Below are 22,192 nucleotides of genomic sequence, written 5' to 3' on the forward strand. Positions count from 1 at the left end.
GGGGCTGGAGCCAATCCCACCTGACTCTGGCACCCCTGGCATCATCATAGGGCTGACACATAGCGACAAACATACACAGCGATGGGCAAGGCCCCAGCCCTAGCCCCAGCCGGCTGGCAGGTTCAGGCTCAGCACTGCCCCACTGTGCCACCTGGTCTGGCATTAGTTATTAAACAGACGGCAATTATGCAATGATCTTGGCTATTCTGCAAAAGTCTGGCCCTGAATCATGTTACATCTCATTTAAAGATCTTTACTGTCACAGTTAAGAGTTGCTGTTCTTCCTCTATGAGCAAAACTGAGTGTGTCCTACCTACCATTGTACACATTATGACTTAAGAGTCAACATTTCATGACATGGCTTTGTCTCAAAGCGCTAGAAAACAAGGCAACATGGTATTATAGTGTTTTCATGTAAAATATTTGTCAGTGATTTATGACTGTTGCTCTTGACGGTCTGAATATTGGACCAGGAAACATGCTGCTTTTCTATTTCTAGATTTTCTGTTTGGTAATGTCCATGCCGGACTCTAGCCCAGTCTGTATGAATTTATGGCGCCTTGCAAACCCATTACAGTTTAACATAATAAATAAAATGTCCTTCATGCATGAAATAATGAAAATGCATTTTGCATTTATTAACATGAAGGAGCCACTGGTTGAAGGTTTGCTTACACACCCGTGGTAGTTGTGGTACATTTCTTGTTGTGCATCATTAAAAAAATAATAATAATAATAATGATGACAACAGTTACGAAAACGAAAAACCTTTATTGTCCAAAACAGACAAATAAAAGTAGATCAGCCATGACTGTGACATTGCAAGGGAAACCGATAAACATGCAACAGGACAACACAAGCTAATCTGCTAAATACAGAGAAAAGTTTCAGAGACGAGATAGAAAAGCTAACAGGCAGACCCGGGGCGCGGCGGATTCAATCCCTTCCTGTCAATGGTGAGGTATAACAGAAGGCAGGACATTTTACTCATAATACTGATGGAACGTGGTGAGGAAATAAGAATGTCCCCAAAGGCCAGAAAAGATCTTCAGTAAACTGAATTTAACTGCGTGAGAACAGATGAGTAGAAGGGTACCCAGGATACCCGGTTAGACCCGATATACTAACAGTAGTAACAGCATGAGCACAGCTGTACAGTTAATGAAGTTTGGTTTCAAAGGTCTACTTACAGCTGAGCCAACTTACTTTGAAAAAGGAAAGATTGTTGCCACTAATTGACCCATAGTTAGCCTCTGAAGACGACACGTACTGGTGAAGAACATGACCGTAACAGTATTTCATTGAATTGTCTGGCTGTTTTGTATGAATTACTGCTGACGTGTACGCAACCTGTGTCGAGTCTATCACCGAGTGCTCATTAAAAAGATTCTGTCAGACATGTAAACACCTCTAGGGTTGTGACAGTACAGTACGAGGTGACGCTGACGTAATGTGATGAGTGTCCACTGGTGAGTTTGCAAAAGATATTTTAAGAATTTAATTTTCTCTTCGAGGTCAGTTCTCTCATAAATCTCGAGCAGCAGAAAGCGAGCTGAAGCCAACAGCTCAGAGGAAGGGGATTTGAACGAGCTGTCCCGGGTCTGCTAACAGAGGAAACTACAACGCTAGCTTTAATACAGTATACAGAGAAATAAGCACAGCCGGGCTACATTCAACACGTGAAACACAGGAAACATAAGGAAGAGAATGTTAATCATGCTGAATCCAAAAGTTCTGTCCCGGTTTATTTATGCAAATATCAAAATGTGGATTAAACAGAGGACGGTCTACAAGCAAGAGGAACCCAGAAATACTTTGAATGATCATCACTCATTGTCTTGAGTGTTGCCCGGCCAGTGCAAGCTAAAATAATACAATCTAAAAAAACACACGTGGCTGAGTGTGTGTGTGTGTGTGTGTGTTCGTGTGAAGGTTAAAAACAAGGAGTGGAAATGAAGATGATTCTAAAGATACTCTCAATCATCATCTCCTCCTTTAACAGTAAAACCCAGTTGAGTTTGTTATGGAGCATGTATCTACTGAGGAAACCTCCGTCTGCCAGCCAAAGTACCACTTTCACCATCAGCCGAAGCAGCTTGTTGGCTGGTTTTGTGCCAACATGGCCGGCAGAGGAGATGAGTGTACAGACCACAGCTGATAATACACTGACATATGGCTGCTTGGTTCCCACACTGATGGTTCTCTTGTCCAGCACCTGTTAAATCACCACAGGAGTGCTGGTCCACGCTGGGGGCCACATTATCAACAAGTTAGAGGGGGTGCCTGATGATCATCCATTAGAAAAGCTCGAGATTATACTTGCGTTTCGATGAGGATGATAAACAAAGAGCCAGCTCGGTTTCATAAATCCCTGTATCAGATTTAAAGAAGCGTTAAAAAAAATAAACTTTAGCTGGACTGTGGTGATCTGGGAAGTTCACGTCAGGGAAAACAAACTGTTTAATCATTGCTTGGTTCTCGACACACTAATCTACACGTTGAATAGGGCTCCTCTGCTTCTACAGGCACGACATCTTGTACTGCCACTCTAACTGCTAATGATAGAACGTCCAGGGTGCTCGAAATTTACAACCTGCCAGGTTTTTGCTGCTGTGTGTACACTCTACCAGCCACTTTGGCAGAAAACCAGCCAGTGTCAAACCCATTAAAACTCAATAGAATTGCTAAACTGGCACGAAAAGTTTCAGAATCAAAACCAGCCACAGCTTCCAGTGAACAAACTCATACCTTAGAAACGGTTCACTACCACTTTTCTCGCTGCCAGCCCATTTTACCTACTTAGCAAACTGTGTCCTTCATGTGCGACGAGTTTATAGTACCTCGTCACTGATGGTGCTCCAAGAACATACCAAAACATTAGTGCAACCTCACGATCTAGAACACAAGTCTGTAGGTTTTACAGCTGACCCTCCACCAAATAAACACAAAAACCTTTACTCACACATAAAATACAAACTCATTTGTAAGTTTCAATTTTAAAAAAAGTAGACAGAAAGCGATGTACAAGCTTTGGCTGGAATGACTGCTTCAGCGGACAACAGCAGGACATTTGAGCACTGGCTGGTTGGCTGCCACGCTGGCCGGTGGGACACCTGAGGCCAAAGCCAAACGACTGCTGGTCTTTTCATGTAGACTGTTGGCCCTCTTTGTCAAATCTGTCCATGTCAAGGGTGAAATATACGGCCGTCATTTGGCATCTGAGAGTTTCGACTGGGAAACAGCGTTTTTACGGCGGTGATGATGAGAACCCAGGTGGCACAAAGAGAACAGATACCGAAAGAGACACTCCTCCATAACACCTCGCCTCGCTTCACTCCGTTCCAAAAGAAGTTCCCTCCAATGTATCCTGACAAAGCTAGAAAGGACTTTTTGCACTCTCTCACTGGCTGCTTTCAGCCGTCATATCAGCACAAACAGGACCTGGAAATGGGGAGTGGTGACCTTAACCCATGTTTAAAGAGGTAGCTTGACATCTTGTGGTGTATTCCAGCATTTCCAACACCAGGCACTTGTCACCAAATGTAGGAGACAAACACTTTTAAAGTCTTTACACTGTAGTCAGTTCAATATTCGGCTTGTGACGCTGAGGGCGAATACAAGCGGAACAAAAGGCACCAATTCCAATCAAGTGACATGTTCTTGGTGAGGGAAAACCATTAAAAGAAGAAGTGTCAACATACCTCTTTGAAAAGAAATTTACATTATCGGTCAAGATACAGGTGGGAGCATCTTTTGAGGAAAGGATGCTCAACTCCTTTCAGGGCAGGAAAACAAACTTCTTCTTTTCTCTGCTCTGTCAGCTACATTGGCAGTTCAGACCTAAACAATCTGGGATTTTTCTCCTCTTTCGCTGCCAAAGTGGCTGCTAGATTCAGTTACCTCAACAACCAGCATATAGTTGATTTCCCGCCCTGCACACACTTCCTTTCTTTTCCTCTTTGCACCTCCGCCTCCTCCTCCTCTGCTCATCTAGTCTTTTTTCTCCTCTTCTTTCTTCTCCTCCTCTTCTGTGGGGTAAGAGTGCCAGGTGAGGCGCTCCTCATAGAAAGAGATGACCACCTGGGGACATTTGACATTTGCCTCCTTGGCTGGGACGAGGTCAGCCTCGTCTGAATTCTTCCTGCTCATTTGAATCCATGAGACAAAGGTATGAAGAGGGAGGAAAGGGGAGAAACAACATGGCAGAGAAATGACAAGAAGGGGAGTAAAGGAGAGGAGGGAGGGAGCAAAAGAGAGAGGACTGTGTTAGACAATGAGGTGTTCATTTATTTCCTCCAATAAACACAAACTGAAAGCAACACTGAAACTTTTCTGCCATCACAACAGATTTGAAATCATGTTGATGCTATACTGACTTGTAAGCAGTGAATGGTGTCTCTGTCGTTCCCACGCTGCGTCACGTACACTGTGCTCTGGGGATGTAATGCTTTACAGCATACTGACCGCCGAAACTTTACTTGCATGTCTCTGTTACGTTGCGTCTGTGACGCTGTTTTAGTTCAAGTTTTGCCACCAGATTTGGTCAGATTTGGTTTCATTTGTGTTTCTAAATATGTAAATATGCCATGGAGTTAAATTGTTTCCCTTTTGACTGTTTTTACAATCATCAACTGCATTTCGTTGTCTGAGTACTTGTACTTGTGAATCTAATTAGCAGTTTGCACGGGGTGTTTTATTTTGAAAATCATCCGGATTCTCCTGCTGTCTGTGTGACACAGGGTGCTGACCCGCTTCTGAAATGTGGTTGTGACGCACATGGAACGTGTTGCATCTATGCCTGTTGGAATTTGGTCACACACCACCTACCTACCAACTATTTCACTAATTCTGGGTCATATTTTATGGTGAATTTTTTTTCTGCTTTCCCTCTGGCTGCTGAGCATCAACTTCCTGTGAGTCACAGTTTGTTGATTGACAGTAAATTACTGCTGAAATGATCTCTAACTGTAAGCCCTGTATGTATGTGCTGTACACAGAGCTTTGCACTTGATGACTGCATGGCTAAAAATAAGCTCTGGGGAGATCTTCACTGGTCACCTCATTTCCTTGCTACGGAGATCCGACTGGGGTCCAAATTAAATCCTATTAGCGTAATTCAATTCAAGCATACTGTTGAGTCACCCAGAAGGAAGCGTGGTTCCACCTTAAAGTTATTTCACTGGACCTGACCGTGAAGACCCACCACTTCATGAGGAACATCAGCTCTCCACTGGAGTCTGTCGCTCCAATAATCCTCTCCGGCTGCAGACCTCTGCCAAAACCTCTGGCCTTCTCACCCTGCAGAGAGGAAGTCAGAACAAGAGATCATGTGACCACAGAAGAAGAAACAAAACAGGTCCCAGACACACCTGTGTGTAATCTACACACAGTATGACCAGATTAAAATGCATTACTTCTTCTTCTTTAGTCTGGAGCAGCCTCTCTCATTTGCTCACCTCCTCCTTCTTCCTCTTGCTCCCTCGTTCCTCTGAGTCTCCTGAGGCCTCACTGGTGACTTTCCTCTTGCCCTCTTTCTTTTTTTCCTCCTTCTCTTTGTGTTTCTGCATGTACTCTGCGATGAGGTCCGGGCAGTCCAGGTTCTCTTCTGGCTCCCATGTGTTATCCTCCCTGGAAAGGTGAAACTTTTAAGTCTGAGGGCTGACTCAAAGCTGATACTTCAAGCTGCACGTTTACAGTTTTTAACTCTTTAAACAGTAAAACCAATTCCCAAATAAACGTCTTGAAGCGAGGAACACCAACACACACCGGGCAGAGACTCGTACTCACTCGGAGAACCCCTTCCATTTCAGCAGAAATTCCACTTTTCCCTTCACCACTCTGCGGTCCAAAACCTTCTCCACCACATACTCCTCCTCTTCCTCCTCTTCTGGTGCCGCTGCTGCTGCTGCCGCCGCCGCCGCTGGTGGTGGTGCTGCTGCTGCTGCTGCCGCTGCAGCGGCTGGTGCTGCTGGCACTGGTGCTGCTGCAGCTGCAGGTCCTGCAGGCGGCTGCTCCTCCTCCTCAGCCTTCTTGCCCTTCTTTGCTGCTACGGTCGCCAGCTTGACGTCTGTTCAGCGCGCCTCTAGTGGAGCCAGGAGCAAAAGGACTTCGAATCACTGTTATAGTTTAGCATGCTTTAATACTGAAAACTAAATCTTCAGTTTGAGACTGGTGAGGTGACAAAACTGAGCACTTTAGACTGAAATGGCAATGATTTGGTGGTCTGACCCGCAGCCAGCAATTCTGGAGCGACAAGCTACATGCTCAGCAATATGTAGCTGTCTGACATCTGTGACTGAACACAACAGGGCTGCTGGCAGTGGTGTTAGTATGTGACTGACTGGCCTGCTGCCATCAATTTACGTCTGTGATGACTCTTGGACTGAAGGTCCAACAAGAGGCTGAAATTTAAAACTTCCCCGTCTTCCAAGAGCCTGCAAGAGCTTCACTTTATAATCTGCGAAAGCTGGATCCTCCTGTCGGACTTTCAGAAACCACTTCCAACTGAGATCAAAAGCCGACGGGAAGCCATGTTAGAGAGAAAAGAAGCTGAAACCTGAGTGTGCAGGGAGGAGGAGGGGGGCACCAGATAAAGCTCTGCACTGTTCAAAGGCCTGACAAGCACTGAGAGAGCTTTTAACTGTTACATCTGGAGTGGGTCTCCTAAGTGGTTACACTCTGGCAGCCATTTTGGCAAGTCGTGATGTCATGTCCGGGCTAATCTCTGTCAGTCGTGTCCTGAATTTCTTTCACTTTTATTTTATTTCGACTCAATCGCCGCCATGAGGTTGACAGTTTTGCTTCTCAAAACCTCTGAGACGTCACTGAATCTGGCGCGCGCACACACACACACACACACACACACACCTCCATCTACAGGATGAATAGCAAAAACTTCAGGAGGAACTAATGGCACTCAAAGGCACACACAGTGGTAAAGTCCAAGTATGAAGTGATGGACTAACCGTGGCTTGTTGGTTTTCATAGAATATCACCATCATTTAAAGCATCAGGTAACATTCTGAACATACATGGTGCAAAACCTTCGCATTACTCCCACTAAATCCACGAGCTGAAGCAGCAGCCAGGTGAAACTTCCCTGGTAGGACTCACTCTGAATGGCCTCACATTTGCCAAGACGCCTGCGCGCCCTTCCCGCCGAGGTATGTTCACACACAAACACGCGTATTTTGTACTATAAGCTACGGTTGGGATGTGGATTGGGTTTGCAAAGCTCCTCCTGAAGCCACACACTGGAGATAGTGACCTCGGCCGTGTAAAAGTATGTGCAGGGACGCAACAAGTGCGTGCTGTCACACACACACACACACACACACACACAGACACACACTTACAATAATGGCAGAGGCTCATCAGTCATTGCAAGCTCTGTCTGGGGGTTCAAGAGGGGACGGGAGCCGGGAACAAGCAACACACCCGTCCCTGTCACACCCTGGTCCCAAACTGTTTGAACTTCTTCCCTCTGGGAGGCGCTACAGAACTCTGTACGCAAAAACAGCCAGACACAAGAACCGTTTTTTCCCCTCGGGCCATCTCTGTGATGAACAGTTACAAATGTCAGTAACATGACCTGTATAATATCTGTAAATTATAAATGATTTATGTAACCATCATCACCACACTCATACTGTATATTTATTCGTCCTCCGTGCACTGTGCTCCATTTCATTGCACATTCCTATTCAGTGTAAAACATTTATGTACATATATAAATACCTTTTTTTTAATGTTTACAGTCACCAGTTTTTGTTTTTTAACTGTACCTATGTCTCTACCTATGTTTCATGTTTGTACCACAAGAGCAGAGTGTATCCAGAGTCAAATTCCTTGTGTGTATACACATACCTGCAGTGATTCTGTGTAAGCAGTGACAGGAACTGGCTTCTAAAGCCATATTATCCCATTCAAACAAACACAAAGCCAGCTACTACAGGAACTAACCTATGAATGAAGTGCTTCACTGAGGCCAGCAGCCATTGTGTAATACATGTCGGGTCCCATCACACGTACACACCAAGTGAAGAGTCTCCCTCAACATGCACACCCCGTTAACAAAGAGTGGAAGAGGAAACCCCCGAAACCTGGCGGGTAACCATTAACTCGTGTCTGGTGGTTTGAAGAACGCCCCCCTCTCCTCCTCCATGTTTGTTTATGATTAACAGCGAGCGTGATTTACCGCCATGGTCCACCGAGGAAGACACTCTGCGGCACACAAACTAACACGCAGTGAGCGGTGAACACTGCCGCCCGTACCTGTGCACGGAGTCGCGAGAGGCGTCGAAGCCAACGTGCCACCTCTTATACATCAACGCGTGCACACGCCGTAGCCCCCGCGCGCTGCATTCAGTTGCAACAGTCGACGTTCGTGCAAGCACGCGCAGATAATTCGGTTTAACTGGATTTAGTCACAATATCACGTACTGCAGTTCACCAAAAATACAAAAAAAACGAGCAGGGAGACGAGCTAAGGCGGTCCGCACCCCTCAAACCAGAGGGCAACATGGCTGGCGTGTCTTCCCTCCGCGGCTAGCTAACGTTAGCTTGAGCCTTACCTTCGCAGAGAATGCTTCGCGGTACTTTGATGGGCTCGCAGGAGGCCCGAGTGGAAACACCGTGTTCTGACCGCCTGTTGGAGACGAGCAACGAGCCGGCGGCGACACACAACCACCCTGCTTAAAAAAAGCGGCTTCTCCTCAATGTGCGTTACCGCTGGATAACACAATAGCCTCAGCGTCGCTAACAACCAGCATCGACCCCGTTCTGCCCGCCAACAGCACCACCGGACACTACGTCAGTGCATTGGCAAGGCATTCTGGGAGGTGAAGTCCTTTGCCGTTACAACAGTAACTACTACCACTAGAGTAAGGGGTTCTTAACCTTGTTGGAGGTACCGAACCCCACCAGTTTCATATGCTCATTCACCGAACCCTTCTTTAGTAAAAAATAAAATATGTTTTTTTTACTGGTGCACAAAATGAACCGTGCATTAACATCACCTTGTTCAAATAACAAAACCAACACAGTGCATGAACTCACAACAACTTACCTCAGTGTGACTTCTGCTGTTGCCTTTGAGAGACCAGTTCAGATATGCGTGGCTTCACCTTGGCAAGTGCCAGTCTCATGTCATTTTCACAGCAAAGTCTGTTCTTAGTTTTTATGTCCAGCATCCTCGAAAACGATTGCTCACAAAGATATGTTGTAACAAATGGTATAAAAAATTCCAGGGCGGAGGCTCCACCGAACCCCTGAGACTGACTCACCGAACCCCTATGGTTCGATCGAACCCAGGTTAAGAACCACTGTACTAAAGTAAGGGGTTCCCAAACCTTTCAGCCCATGACCCCAAAACAATGGTACCAGTGATTTGGGACCCCAACTATCTCCAGATGTTGTTTTGTTACAGTTATGGCTAAAATATGCTTTTTTATTTTATTTCAGAAAAAACATCAACACTGCTATTATTACACACAATGTTATATATTGATTAATAAAAGTTGAGCATCGCATTAACCATCCACAAAACTCTAAATAAGCATTTATAATTTCTTCTTTGGTTTTCCTGGTGGGTTACAAACCAAGGTTAAATGTGCACGCAACCCAGGCGGCAACCTCTATGGCTGAGAAGTGAACCCAATGTGGAAGTGCCAAAACCCACACAGTTCCTCAAACAGCCACTTGAGCCTGGCTACAAAACAAGTCAGCCATGTCCAACTCAAGTGGCCGCTTGGTTGGCATGCACCTTTAACTTTGGTTTATAACCCACCAGGAAAGGTGGTTCTAAGGTTATTTAAAAGTTATGAATGTCCAACTTCACAGCAGAAATAAACATGTTTACAACCTGGTAAAAGAAAAACTTAAATGGGCCAAAACGAATTCTTTGTGTACTTTTCATATATGCTCTCTATTTATAACGCCAGAAACTAATTTAACATTTAACATATTTTGTAGGTCATCAAGTGAAATTAAATCCACATATAATAAAATACCCCATTTAATATCATTCAAGCATGCACTTGTTTCTTTCTGAATGAATTCTGCTCATCAACAGGACACTGTCCCATTTTTAAGTATTTATGTATGAGCCTGTTCAGTGTCTTACATTTTAGGAATCACCTTTCTGCCTATTATCATTTCAATGTTTTTAGGGGTTTCTTCCCTTACATGTCAGTCTTGAACATAACCTGAATACACAAAAACCAAACATCAGATGCTGCCTTAGAGCAGTTTATCAATGACCCCACCCACTTTACTGTACCTGTACTCTTTCAACCTCTCCACCACAACAGGAAGTGTGGGTTGTGGAGAAAAGTGGAGAAAGTATGTGCAGGGACGCAACAAGTGCGTGCTGTCACACACACACACACACACACACACACACACACACACACACACACACACACACACACACACACACACACACACACACTCTCTTACAGTGATGGCAGAGGCTCATCAGTCATTGCGAGCTCTGTCTGGGGGTTCAAGAGGGGACGGGAGCCGGGAACAAGCAACACACCCGTCCTGTCACACCCTGGTCCCAAACTGTTTGGGACCAGGGTGTGACAGGGACGTTAAGGGGTATGAGGGTAAACACATTTCATCACTGCATCTTGAAATACAGGTTAAGTGTCAAGTTAAGCCAGCTGTAAACATGACTTCAGTCAGTGTCCCCAGTGAATACTAGAAATTATGCTATAACTAAGGAAGTAATATGACTCAGTAATATGGTTCAGATTCATTGTGAGTTCCCCATTCCATACTTCCCCCTTGGTTAACAGTTTGAATGCCCAATGATGGGACAGCAGATCATCAGGTCAGTTCCTTTTAAATATATTTAAGATTATAATTTTATTGACCCAATCTATTAAAAAAACATACTGCGCTTTCAGTGATTTGCATTTTTTAGATTCTTCATGTGAGATGAGCTATTAATACTCACAGTGATTGGATTACATCACTCAAGAAACATGACATGCTTCAGTGTGATACTAAGTTCATCTTTTTCACTTCATCAAGGTAGATGCCCATTTGCTTATACTTTGTGTAATGCTTGTTGTAATCTGTTTTACTTTATGTTTTACACAGCCAGGCTGGAATATGTCATATAGTGAATAGTGCCTACTTACTTTGTTGATCATCTGACTTGACTTGGGTCATATTTAAAAATGGTCACGGAAGTTGATACACACGTTAATGTTGCCTATAGGATGATGTTGTGATGCTGTTTAAAATGTAAAAAATGTTTGACTTACATTCAGTTAAATGCAGTGCAAAGGGTAGATATTTAATGTTCAAACATTAAAATAAATGTACACTCTTCTGAATTTGATGCTTGCAACGTGTTTAAAACAAGTTGGGATAGGCATAAAGGCCGGGGAAGTTGTGTTATGCACAAAAAATCTGTTTGGAACATTCAACAGGTTGAGGGTGGGGCAAGGTTCACTACTTTATGAAAAGCTGTGTTGGCAAATACAGTAGTCAAACTGTTTAAAGCAACTTGCTCTTAACTTACTTCCTAAATGCCTATCTTACAACACAGAGCTGTCAGTATGTTTTGAGTGCAGGTGATTATTAAGTGGTGTGAAACAGATCTTGACTAAATTTGTAGTTTATTTCACCTATTTTGTGATGAATAGTCTTGAATAGCATGAACTACAACACGAATAGTCAATTTTTAAAAATTTGTTTCTTGCGCCTTCTTTGACATCAGCAAGTATTTACATTGGGCATTTATTTTGGGCAGTGGTTAGCACTGTCGTCTCACAGCAAGAAGGTTTCTGGTTCAAACCTCAGACCTTCAAACCTTCTCTTCAGGTACTCCGGCTTCCTCCCACAGTCCAAAGACATGCGCTTAACAGGTTAATTGGTGACTCGAAAATTGTCCATAGGTGTGAATGTGAGTGTGAATGGTTGTTCTCTCTGTCTCTATATGCCCTGTGATGAGCTGACGACTTATCCAGGGTGTACCCTGCATTCCACCTAAAGTCAGCTGGGATAGGCTCCAGCCCCACCATGACCCTGATGAGGATAAGCGGTTACGGATAATGGATGGATGGATGTTTTATATTTTTTGATCAAACAAAAATATAAAACAACTTTCTGATTGTGAGAGGTACAGTCTCCAGTTTAACCAGCATCTTTTTGTATCTAGGTAAAATGTGATGGCGTCACACATGGAGTTCCTCTTTGGAGTACTGCAGGACCTCGGTAATGATGAGCTCAAGCATTTCCAGTGGTTCCTGAAACAGGCTGACATGATAGAAGGATTCCCAGCTATTGCAAAGTGCCAGCTGGAAGATGCTGACAGGCAGGATATGGTGGATCGGATGGTGCAGACATATGGCCTTCATGGAGCTCTGCAGATCACAGCAGAAATCCTGAAGAAGATCAATAGGAATGATTTAGTGGAGCTTTTTTCCAAAAGTCAGTCTGAACCCAACAGTAAGTCATAGAAAGACTTGAAAATCTAGTTTCATTGCTAATGTGAAATTATCTGAGTTACAAAATAGTTTACCATACAGCATTAAGCAAGAACAGTATTCAAATTCAGTTCCTGAATTTTCATCATTATGAGCAAAACAACAAAGTCTGTCTGACAATCTGTCTGTCTCTCTCAGAGGTTGCCACTGATGATGGAGAGACTTCGGACAACACAGGAGGTTCTTGCATTCAACAGCCGCTTCTTCCTCAATCTCCCTCCCCAGATGCTGAGGCTGAAGGTAAATTTCTGTTTATAGTTTGGGCATTTAACTCAAACTATTTAATTCACTTTTAACTTTTAAGAAACAGTTGGTTATTTAATATCAGTAGCAGCAGCATTGTTTTGTTAATGGGAGATGTTGCGAAATGTTACTGGGATTCAAAAGGCCTTTCTTTGTTATAGTTTCATGAGCATGTGTTCAGCTGATGTAAGTTGGTTAAATTGAAAGAAGTCAACATGGCATTAATTGAGTTGATTAGTTGAACAAACTTGAAGCACAAAATGGGAAGTCATTTTTACTTTTACTATATAGCCTAATCACAATCTTTCCCTAACCATAACCAAGTCATTTAGAGAATGTAAACTAAAAATGCATGACAGGAGGCACAAGACATCAACCACTGTCCAACCACCCACCCACGATGACCTCCTCATGCGGCATATAGATGCATATAGAAGATTATTACCAGTGATCGTAATCCAGGCCTCAAACGCTCCCCCCACCAACACATATTTGGCAAAGCAAATTAAAAGGGCATTCAGATACTTTCAGATGGTAGATGTGTGAACATGAACAAAAGTGTGCCACTGCATTATGTGTTTATGATGGTTTCATTTTCTTCAACTTGTCACTGTAGCTTGCTGCATATGGGAACCACAGTAAACCACAGTGAGGAAGATGTCACAGGAACACAGGATTTTTATAATGTCTTACTTCCGTGAATCAGCAGAACAATGAAGAGAAATGATCTTAGAGAAAGATTCCATTCAAATCTTGATTTTGTGACGTGGGGTGAACAATGTTATATAGCAAAGTTGCTATAATAATAATGTCATATTGCTGACCACTTCCTCTATTTTAAGCTAGGACGTGTTTAGTTGTATGGTGAGATTACAGCAGATGAATAACAAGAGCCTGCAGTGTACAGGCTCGAAGGATTTGTATTGTGTCCTGCTACCACTGATTCAAAATACAGAAAAATAATGGTCTCCAGTTGGCAGCCATTTGCTAACTTGCTATCCATAAGTACCATAAATGTATTTTGTAGGACCCAGGAGATGTGCAGCCCTGCTGAAAAATGTAATTTCTTCAATGCAGATTTATTGATGCAAGTACCAAAGCCTTCACAACCCATCACATCATACCAACACTTGCTCCAGTCAAACCTCCAAAACAGGTTCATGTGCATATCTGAGTTAAAGCATTAAAGCAGAAGGATAAGAAACTTCTGGATGATATCTACACAGAGCTTTACATCATAGATGGAAATAGTATAGACATCTGGCAGCATGAGGTCAAGCACACTGAGATGACATCAAGACAATCAGAAGAAACAGAGAGATCAATCAAGCACAATGATATCTTCAAACATCCCTCTGGAAAAAACATGCCTGTAAGAACAGTTCTGACCATTGGGATTGCGGGAATAGGTAAAACGTTCCTTGTAAACAAATACATCCTGGACTGGGCTGAAGGACGAGCCAATCAAGATGTGCATCTCATATTCCCCTTCACCTTCCGCCAGCTGAATTTACTGAAGGGGAGAAGGTTTCGTTTTGCAGAGCTCATTCACAAATGTATCAGGGAAACCAAAGATATCCAGGAGGAGGACCTTAATGACATCTTCACAAAACTACAGGCTTCAGGAAATACCAACTATGACAAGAGTAAATTTAAACTTCTGTTTGTGCTTGATGGGCTGGATGAAAGCCGCCTTCAGCTCGACTTCAGTGATAAGGAAGAATGTTCTGCTGATGAGACACTGTTAGTGAATGAACTGCTGGCGTACCTCATCAAAGGGAAACTGCTCCCCTCTGCTCGCGTCTGGATAACCACACGACCGGCAGCATCCAATCAGATCCCTCTTGACTTTGTTGACATTGTGACAGAGGTGAGGGGGTTCACTGATCTACAAAAGGAGGAGTACTTTAGAAAGAGATTCACAAATGAGGAGATGGCTGACAGAATCATCTCCCATATCAAGACACAACGAAGCCTCCACATCATGTGCCACATCCCAGTCTTCTGCTGGGTCACCGCTTCAGTTCTAAAGCAAATGCTCAAAGAACAAAATGAGAAAAAAGAAATTCCTCAAACTCTGACTGAGATGTATACTAAATTCCTTGTGTTTCAGCTGAAGCAGACAGCAGAGAAGTATAATACAAATGAAAACTTCAAGATCATTCAGTCACTTGCAAAGCTTGCTTTTCACCAGTTGCAGAGAGGTAATCTGATCTTCTACGAGACAGACTTGACAAACAGTGGCATTAATCTCAGTGAAGCATCAGTATACTCAGGAGTGTTCACACAGATCTTTAAAGAAGAAGATGGGCTGAATGAAGACAAGATGTTTTGCTTTGTGCATTTGAGCATTCATGAGTTTTTGGCAGCAGTTTTTGTGGTCCTGTCACTCTTTAATGATGGAGAGGATGTGATGGCTGAACCGAAAACACTTCTTCAACATCTGCAAATGCGTTTCAGGACAGCATCTGCAGAAGAAGTGTGTATGAAAGCTGTGGACAAGGCCTTACAGAGTCCAAATGGACACCTAGACTTGTTCCTCCGCTTCCTCCTGGGCCTTTCGTTGAAATCAAATCAGGATCTTTTACAAGGTCTGCTGAAACAAACAGGGAGCAGCACAGAGACCAACCACAAGCTAGTGGAGTACATCAAAATGAAGATCGGGGAGAATCCTTCACCAGAGAGATGCATTAACCTCTTCAACTGTCTGAGTGAAATGAAGGACTGTTCCCTAGTGGAGGAGATCCAACATTACCTGACAACAAGAAGCCTCTCCACTGTCAATCTTTCTCCTACTCAGTGGTCAGCACTCGTTTATGTGTTACTGTCATCTGAACAAGACCTGGATGTGTTTGACCTAAAAAAATACTCCAAGTCAGAGGATGTTCTTATGAGAATGCTGCCACTGGTCAAAGCCTCAACAAGAGCACTGTAAGAAATTGCTTTAATGTTTTAAACACTTGCATAGAAAATATTTAAATATAGCATGAATTTTATACATTTAGATTTATACATAAACATAATTATGAGGAATCTGGAGAAGGAATACATTCTATAAACAACAACTAAAAATACCTAACACATTGAGCAACCCAAGGTACACTTTAATTGTGCTAAATAACTATAATAACAAGGGCTTTGTACTTTTATATTAAAACATACACTTTTTTATTGGTCACAATATACCAAAATATTGCTGAATGTAATGACTGGGTCTTTCGGAATTGAATATCTCAGTACTTAGCTACATCAAACAACTAAAAATCAATGTTTCACTGACTGAATTTGTGCACATCTTCTTGGTAAAGCAGTATCTTCTGTCATATAAAACATGTTATTAAAACAGGATAACTTTCTTATGTCACTCTGTCTAACTCTACAACAGACTGAACCAATGTGAGCTCTCGCACCTCTCTTGTGAAGCTCTGGCCTCAGTGCTCAGCTGTAAGTCTTCCAGTCTCAGAGAGCTGGACATGAGTCACAACAACCTACAGAATTCAGGTGTGAAGCTTCTCTCTGTTGGGCTGGAGAGTTCAGACTGTAGACTGGAAAGTCTAAGGTCAGTATTCTTCTGAGACTATTTAAAAGACAATCTTTGCTTTAATTACTGAAGTCTTATTCACTCCCCTGAATATATTTTATCATTTATTCCATTTCCTGTATGCCCTGTATTTGGATATGATATTTTGTAAGAGGCTGGTACCAATAAGGGCAAAAGAGGTCACCTAAAAAGAAAATAGACAAGTAGCCTACTGTACAAATTAATGACATGACTGTCACATGCAGGTTGTCAAGCTGTGAGGTCACAGGAGAAGGCTGCACTGCTTTGGCCTCGGCGCTGAGCTTCAACTCTTCCCATCAGAAAGAGCTGTACGTGAGATACAATGATCCAACCCCACCCACACCGGCCCCACCTGAGATGCCACTGTTAACAAAATAAAGCCACCACACAAACAGTTCTATACATCATATTTTAATAATTTATTATACACATACCTTTTAATTTCGGTGGTTTTAAAAATCAGTGTGTTCATTGGTATTTAATTATGTGACTGTGTTGTAGTTTTAAATCAATTCTATTTCACAGGATGTACTTACTTTTGTAGAAAGAATGTATTTCCATTTTCAGTTTCATTACAATAAACAATGGTTGCACAGCAATAACAATTCATTAGACTGGAACACAATTATTGCTGTACAGTAAATTAACTCTACTTTGTTAAAGTTAATAGCCAAGCATAGCATACCTATGGCCTCTTTGTGACTCTAAAATCTTTTGTGATTTTATCTTTGACCAAGATACCTTCAGTAAACAGAAGCATTCTGTCAAAATGTGGGACAGTATTGCCAATACTGCAGTCTGAAAGAGCTGGACCTGAGTAACAACGACCTGCAGGATTCAGGTGTGTAGCTGCTGTGTGATGGACTGGAAAGTCATAACTGTAGACTGAAAAAACTCAGGTCAGTACTCCTGAAGCTTTGCCTTTACATAGAGATAATTCAATTTTAATTCCAACATGTCAGCATGAAAATGGTAAAATCTATGAAAATTTTGCATGTGCTGTCAACAGGTTGTCAGGCTGTCTGGTCACAGAGAAAGGTTGTGTCCCTTTGGCCACAGCTCTGATATTAAACCCCTTCCATCTGAGAGAGCTGGACCTGAGCTACAACTATCCAGGAGACTCAGGGGTGAAGCTGCTCTCTGTTAGACTTGAGGATCCTCAGTGCAAACTTGACACTCTCAGGTATAGTTTATTAGCCAGCTACCTCTTAGACAGTGCTGTCTGGTTACATAAGGAGCTATTGAACTGAACAGTGGCTCTTGTTTAGAACAAACTGCCATTGTATTAGTCTCATTTAATGTTAACATTCAATGCCTTTCTCCTGTTTTCCTGTGTGCTTTAGAGACTGGGCTATACTATAGTTTATAGTATAAACTATGTGACATGCCAAAAGATGGAATATGATTACCTGCACAGTAAGGGATAACAGTGCGCTCTTTTGGACAGTCTCTCCTCAAAGACGTTGATGCCACTGCGGTTTACATTTTCTATACTTCATCATCTCTGCTTGAAGTATGTGTGTATGTGTTGGATTATCAGTTCTGGAATAATACAAAAACAATGATGGAAACAGCATCTGTCTCAAATCTTTTCCTATAAATTCATTATCTAAAGATGTAATTTGGGAATTATATAGTTATATATTAACTATCTTTTCCCTGGCTTTGAGCACTTACCCAAGAAAGCTTTTGATTAGAAAAGTGTTGGTTCAAGTTTTTCTGTACTTGTTCAGGCAATTCATGAGCTTTCTTTTTTCCAACTGTCCCAGACCTACGATATATAAAATGCGACTCAAATTGGCATTCACAAAGTTAGCACTCTTTAGGGCAATGAAGTTAAATTTTGATATGAAAAAAAAGGTTCAGTCTTTGGTCAACCATGTTTTGATTATTTAGAAAATATATATATAATAATTTACTCAAATGAATGCCAAAGTCCACTTTAGTCCACTGGAAAAAGACAGAAGTAAATACCTTTGTTGACAGACAAATGTGATTGTCTCCTATTTTTCTGCTTCAGCGTTGATAATTGTGGAGAGTTCAGGATCTTGCCTGGGCCTAGGAAATGTAAGTACTTTTTCCCCTTACCAGTAGACTCTTCTTGTTCGAAATGGTAAGCACCATCACTGCATGCACTGTCCAGAATTTCACGCAACTTTCTGAATCTTATCCGTCCCTTGCCCCTGGTCACAGAGAAATTTAAACTATATGTTTGTCAACTCCAGCAGGGAGACCGACAAAAACTCTGTCATCCAATTCTTCTTTACAGTAATCAAATATTAAGATCAAAAAGAACTCAACTGCAATTAATAAAAAAAACATTCTCTGTGAATAAAGTTGTACTTAAACGTCAAACTGTCTCTTTCTCTCATGGCAGATTCCTGTAAACTTGAGCTAGATTCAAACACAGCACACAAGCACATTGTCTTGTCTCAAGATAATCGACAGGCAACAATGATAGGAGTCCACCAGCCATATCCTGACCATCCAGAGAGGTTTGAACACCGGTACCAGGTTTTGTGTACAAATGGTCTGACTGGATGCTGCTACTGGGAGGTGGAGTGGAAAGGACTAGCTACTGTTGGAGTGACATACAAAGGAATCTGCAGGAAAGGATGGAGGAACAACTCTATAGTCGGGCGAAATGACAAGTCCTGGTGCTTCGACTGCAAAATGAGCACTGCTTGGCATAACAACAGGGCCACAGTCACATCTGTGGAGTCCTACCGCAACAGACTCAACAGAGTAGCAGTGTATCTGGACTGGCCTGCAGGCACTTTGTCCTTTTACGGAGTCTGCCCTGACACATTGATCCACCTCCACACATTCAGCACCACATTTACTGAACCTGTCTACCCTGCACTGCGTGTTGTGGGCACTTATTCATATGCATTATTGTGCATGCGTTAGTGACTGTGTCCAGGTGATATGATGTGTGTTTGTCTAACTGAACTGCTGCTGTGGTAAAGCAGCAGTGAAAGCACACCTAAAATCTTTCTATTTTTACTATGTCTTTTTTTTCATGTGTATTTTCTTATCTATCACACTCTGTGTTGTATTTTGAACAGTAAAAAGAAATTTCCCCATCGTGGGATCAATAAAGTCTATCTGATCTTGTCTCTTGTGCTCTGTAATGAATGCAGATGCCAGCTCCATTGTCATTGTGCAAAGGCTTAGGGTTTCATACAATAGCTGATGGCATCCTGTTAAACACACTTAAGTGTTGATACATCCAGTGGTTCGTGTGGTTTTATTTAGAATCAGATTTAGAGGTAAAAGTACCAATACTCTCATGCTCCGAAATACAAAATTCTCCAGGACAAGTAAAAGCCCTGAATTTAATATTGAAAACTAAGAAAAAGTCTAAGAAAAAAAATGTATTTAATTAAAAGTATTCAAAGCATAAAATGCCCTCTGTGACCGTTAAAAGATTAAAAATAATTGTTATCCTGTTCTTAGGTGATATTCTTTCAGGTGGGGTAAGCGCATGACCATGATGTCGAATGGAGTTCGCAGTTATAACGATGCAGTTCGAAGCAGTGTAACTAATGTGTACCAAGAGGAGATATTCTATAAATTAGAAAAGATGTGGACTGGATAAGAATCACATTACAGCAGCAAATCCTCAAATTTAAGAAACTGGAACCAAGAAACATTTATGCATGAACAGAATATACTGATCAGTCAGTTGTCTGATGAACTGATTGATTGTTTCAGCTCAAATTTATACATTATATTTCACAAGCTCATTGGACGATTTCAACATGAAGTCTTCATCTGCAAACTAACTGTAGTGCAGTATAAAGTATGTAACTACAAGTATTCTACTACTCCACAGTCCCATTCTACTATTATTACTACTGATAGTAATATTAAATAATACATGTGTTTCACTATCAACTAATACCAAAAGCACATTAATCTGAAGAGTTTGGGATGCTGTTTTTGGCTAAAGAAAATTATACAGTTCTGCCATCTAGTGGCAAAACAATAGAGGTGCAGATTTTAGGTCATAATTTGCATCTTGACAAAATCTGGACTGGTTAATCTGGTTGAATTATAAAACTTAAAAATAAATAAATAGTAATTCAGTTTGTGGAGGTTCTATAAAATGTGTGCATGTTATTCACTTGCATGTTTTCTTTTTCACCAGTTTCTAAATCAGAGAACACAGCGGTCGAATTAAAAAATAAATAACTAACTAAGTAAATAAATAAATAAAGGGGTGAAGTTAATTTGAGGCATAAAGAAATTTTACATCCTGGCCTCTTTAAATATTAGTAGCCCATCATCAAAGATGTTATTACATTGTTGCTACAAATGTCCTTTATATAAAACAAAATATAATCAGTCCCACAGTCAGCCACATGGCTGGGGATGGCGGTTAGACTGATAATATAATATATAGGATAGATTAGCGCTTATCTATAGAGAGCGAGGAGATATATATAGAATAGATATAAGATAAGATAAGTATATAGATATATTATATATATATATATAATATATATATATATATAACCCATGAATGATTTGAACTGACTTACATTTTACATTTTTTGAATGCAGTCAATAAATGGGACATTCCTCTAAAGTTAAACCAGCATGTTTCTAGAACATCATGATTACTCATCATTGTTACACACACACACACACACACACACACACACACACACACACACACACACACACACGTCCTGGTGGGGTAGGGAAGTGTAGCTTAAAAGGGAATATTAACATTTTTAAAACCCACTGTAGACAATATGGCACAGAGGAAACAAGACAGGCAATGTTTGGCAGAAAAGGTGGAGAAGACAATATAATAGTATAATGGCACAATGTCAAAAGTTTAATTAATTTGATTTATTATTTTTAAAACAAAAACACATAAAATACAACTGTAGTTGTTTAGCTGCATTGTTTGGTGTCCTTTTTCCTGAATGTCTCATTTTACATAAACATGTCCTGTGTTGGTAATTTACCAAGTGCTTGTTTTTGGCTGAAAAAATAAAATTGTATGTCATAATAATGGTTACTGCGTGTGTTTCATGTGAACATGAGGAGGAATGAATCCATCATGCCATGTATTGGATGATTTAATTCATAAAGATTTAAAAAGAACACTTTTAAATACAGCTGAAACCCAATTAAAATGTCATTACATATCTCATCCAACTTTTGCTTTTAAACATGTCAAACTCACAAAGAATCACATCAAGCTCAAATGTTCATAACTTGTGTCAGAATTTAGAATTTTATTCATTTCATTAAAGATACTGATGTCACAGCTTGTGGCCACAGTGCTGCAATTAACCACCAGATGGTGCTTGGGAGCCAATGAGCTTCCTTTCCATGGTGACCGGAACCCTGAAACATCACAAGCACAATTCACACACAGTATACTCACCTACTTACCACTATTACCAAGACTACTGCTGGCCAATGAGTTGTCATGCTGTGACATACAGTGAGTAACATCTCAGAGCTGTGCTCTGATAATCTGAATGTCTGCTGGAGGACCTGTGCTATGGGCAGCAGAGGATCAGCAGAAAAATTTATATAAATGAACAGAAATATTAAAGATGCTGGACACTGTTAACGCTGTAATAATTCCTCTTTAAATGATGTGAACATACATTTAATTTGCTTCAGGAAATGCTCTGTCATTAGCTGCATCATTAAAACAAAAACACATGTTCTACTTGAAAGAGAGATGTTTGTTTGTCTCGTCAATATTACCACACAAATAAATTATGAACAACAATAAATACATAAATAAATACCACTTCTATTTTATGCTGTTATAATTGCTAAATGTAGAAAATTATATAAATGTATAATATAAATGTACAGAATTATATAAATTAAAAAACATAGTAATACA

General features: G+C 41.3%; 2 protein-coding genes across 2 annotated transcripts; one reads left to right on the forward strand and one right to left on the reverse strand.

The window, feature by feature from the left end:
* Nucleotides 1-751: 751 nt before the first annotated feature.
* On the reverse strand, nt 752-6,071 carry cbx1a (chromobox homolog 1a (HP1 beta homolog Drosophila); the record flags this gene model as incomplete). Its single annotated transcript, XM_027285132.1, has 4 exons — nt 752-4,141; nt 5,204-5,298; nt 5,457-5,628; nt 5,788-6,071. Coding segments are annotated over 4 exons (702 nt in total), but the record flags the coding sequence as incomplete, so codon positions are not given.
* A 6,114-nt stretch (nt 6,072-12,185) lies between these two features.
* On the forward strand, nt 12,186-19,282 carry LOC104927737 (NACHT, LRR and PYD domains-containing protein 12-like). Its single transcript, XM_027284930.1, is given in 9 exon segments — nt 12,186-12,465; nt 12,642-12,743; nt 13,928-15,677; nt 16,132-16,305; nt 16,533-16,598; nt 17,100-17,207; nt 17,318-17,491; nt 18,329-18,375; nt 18,686-19,282. Coding segments are annotated over 9 exon segments (3,234 nt in total). The 3' UTR covers nt 19,219-19,282.
* Nucleotides 19,283-22,192: the final 2,910 nt, after the last annotated feature.

This window comes from Larimichthys crocea, chromosome XII, assembly GCF_000972845.2.
Source record: "Larimichthys crocea isolate SSNF chromosome XII, L_crocea_2.0, whole genome shotgun sequence".
NCBI classification, from domain to species: Eukaryota; Metazoa; Chordata; class Actinopteri; family Sciaenidae; genus Larimichthys; species Larimichthys crocea.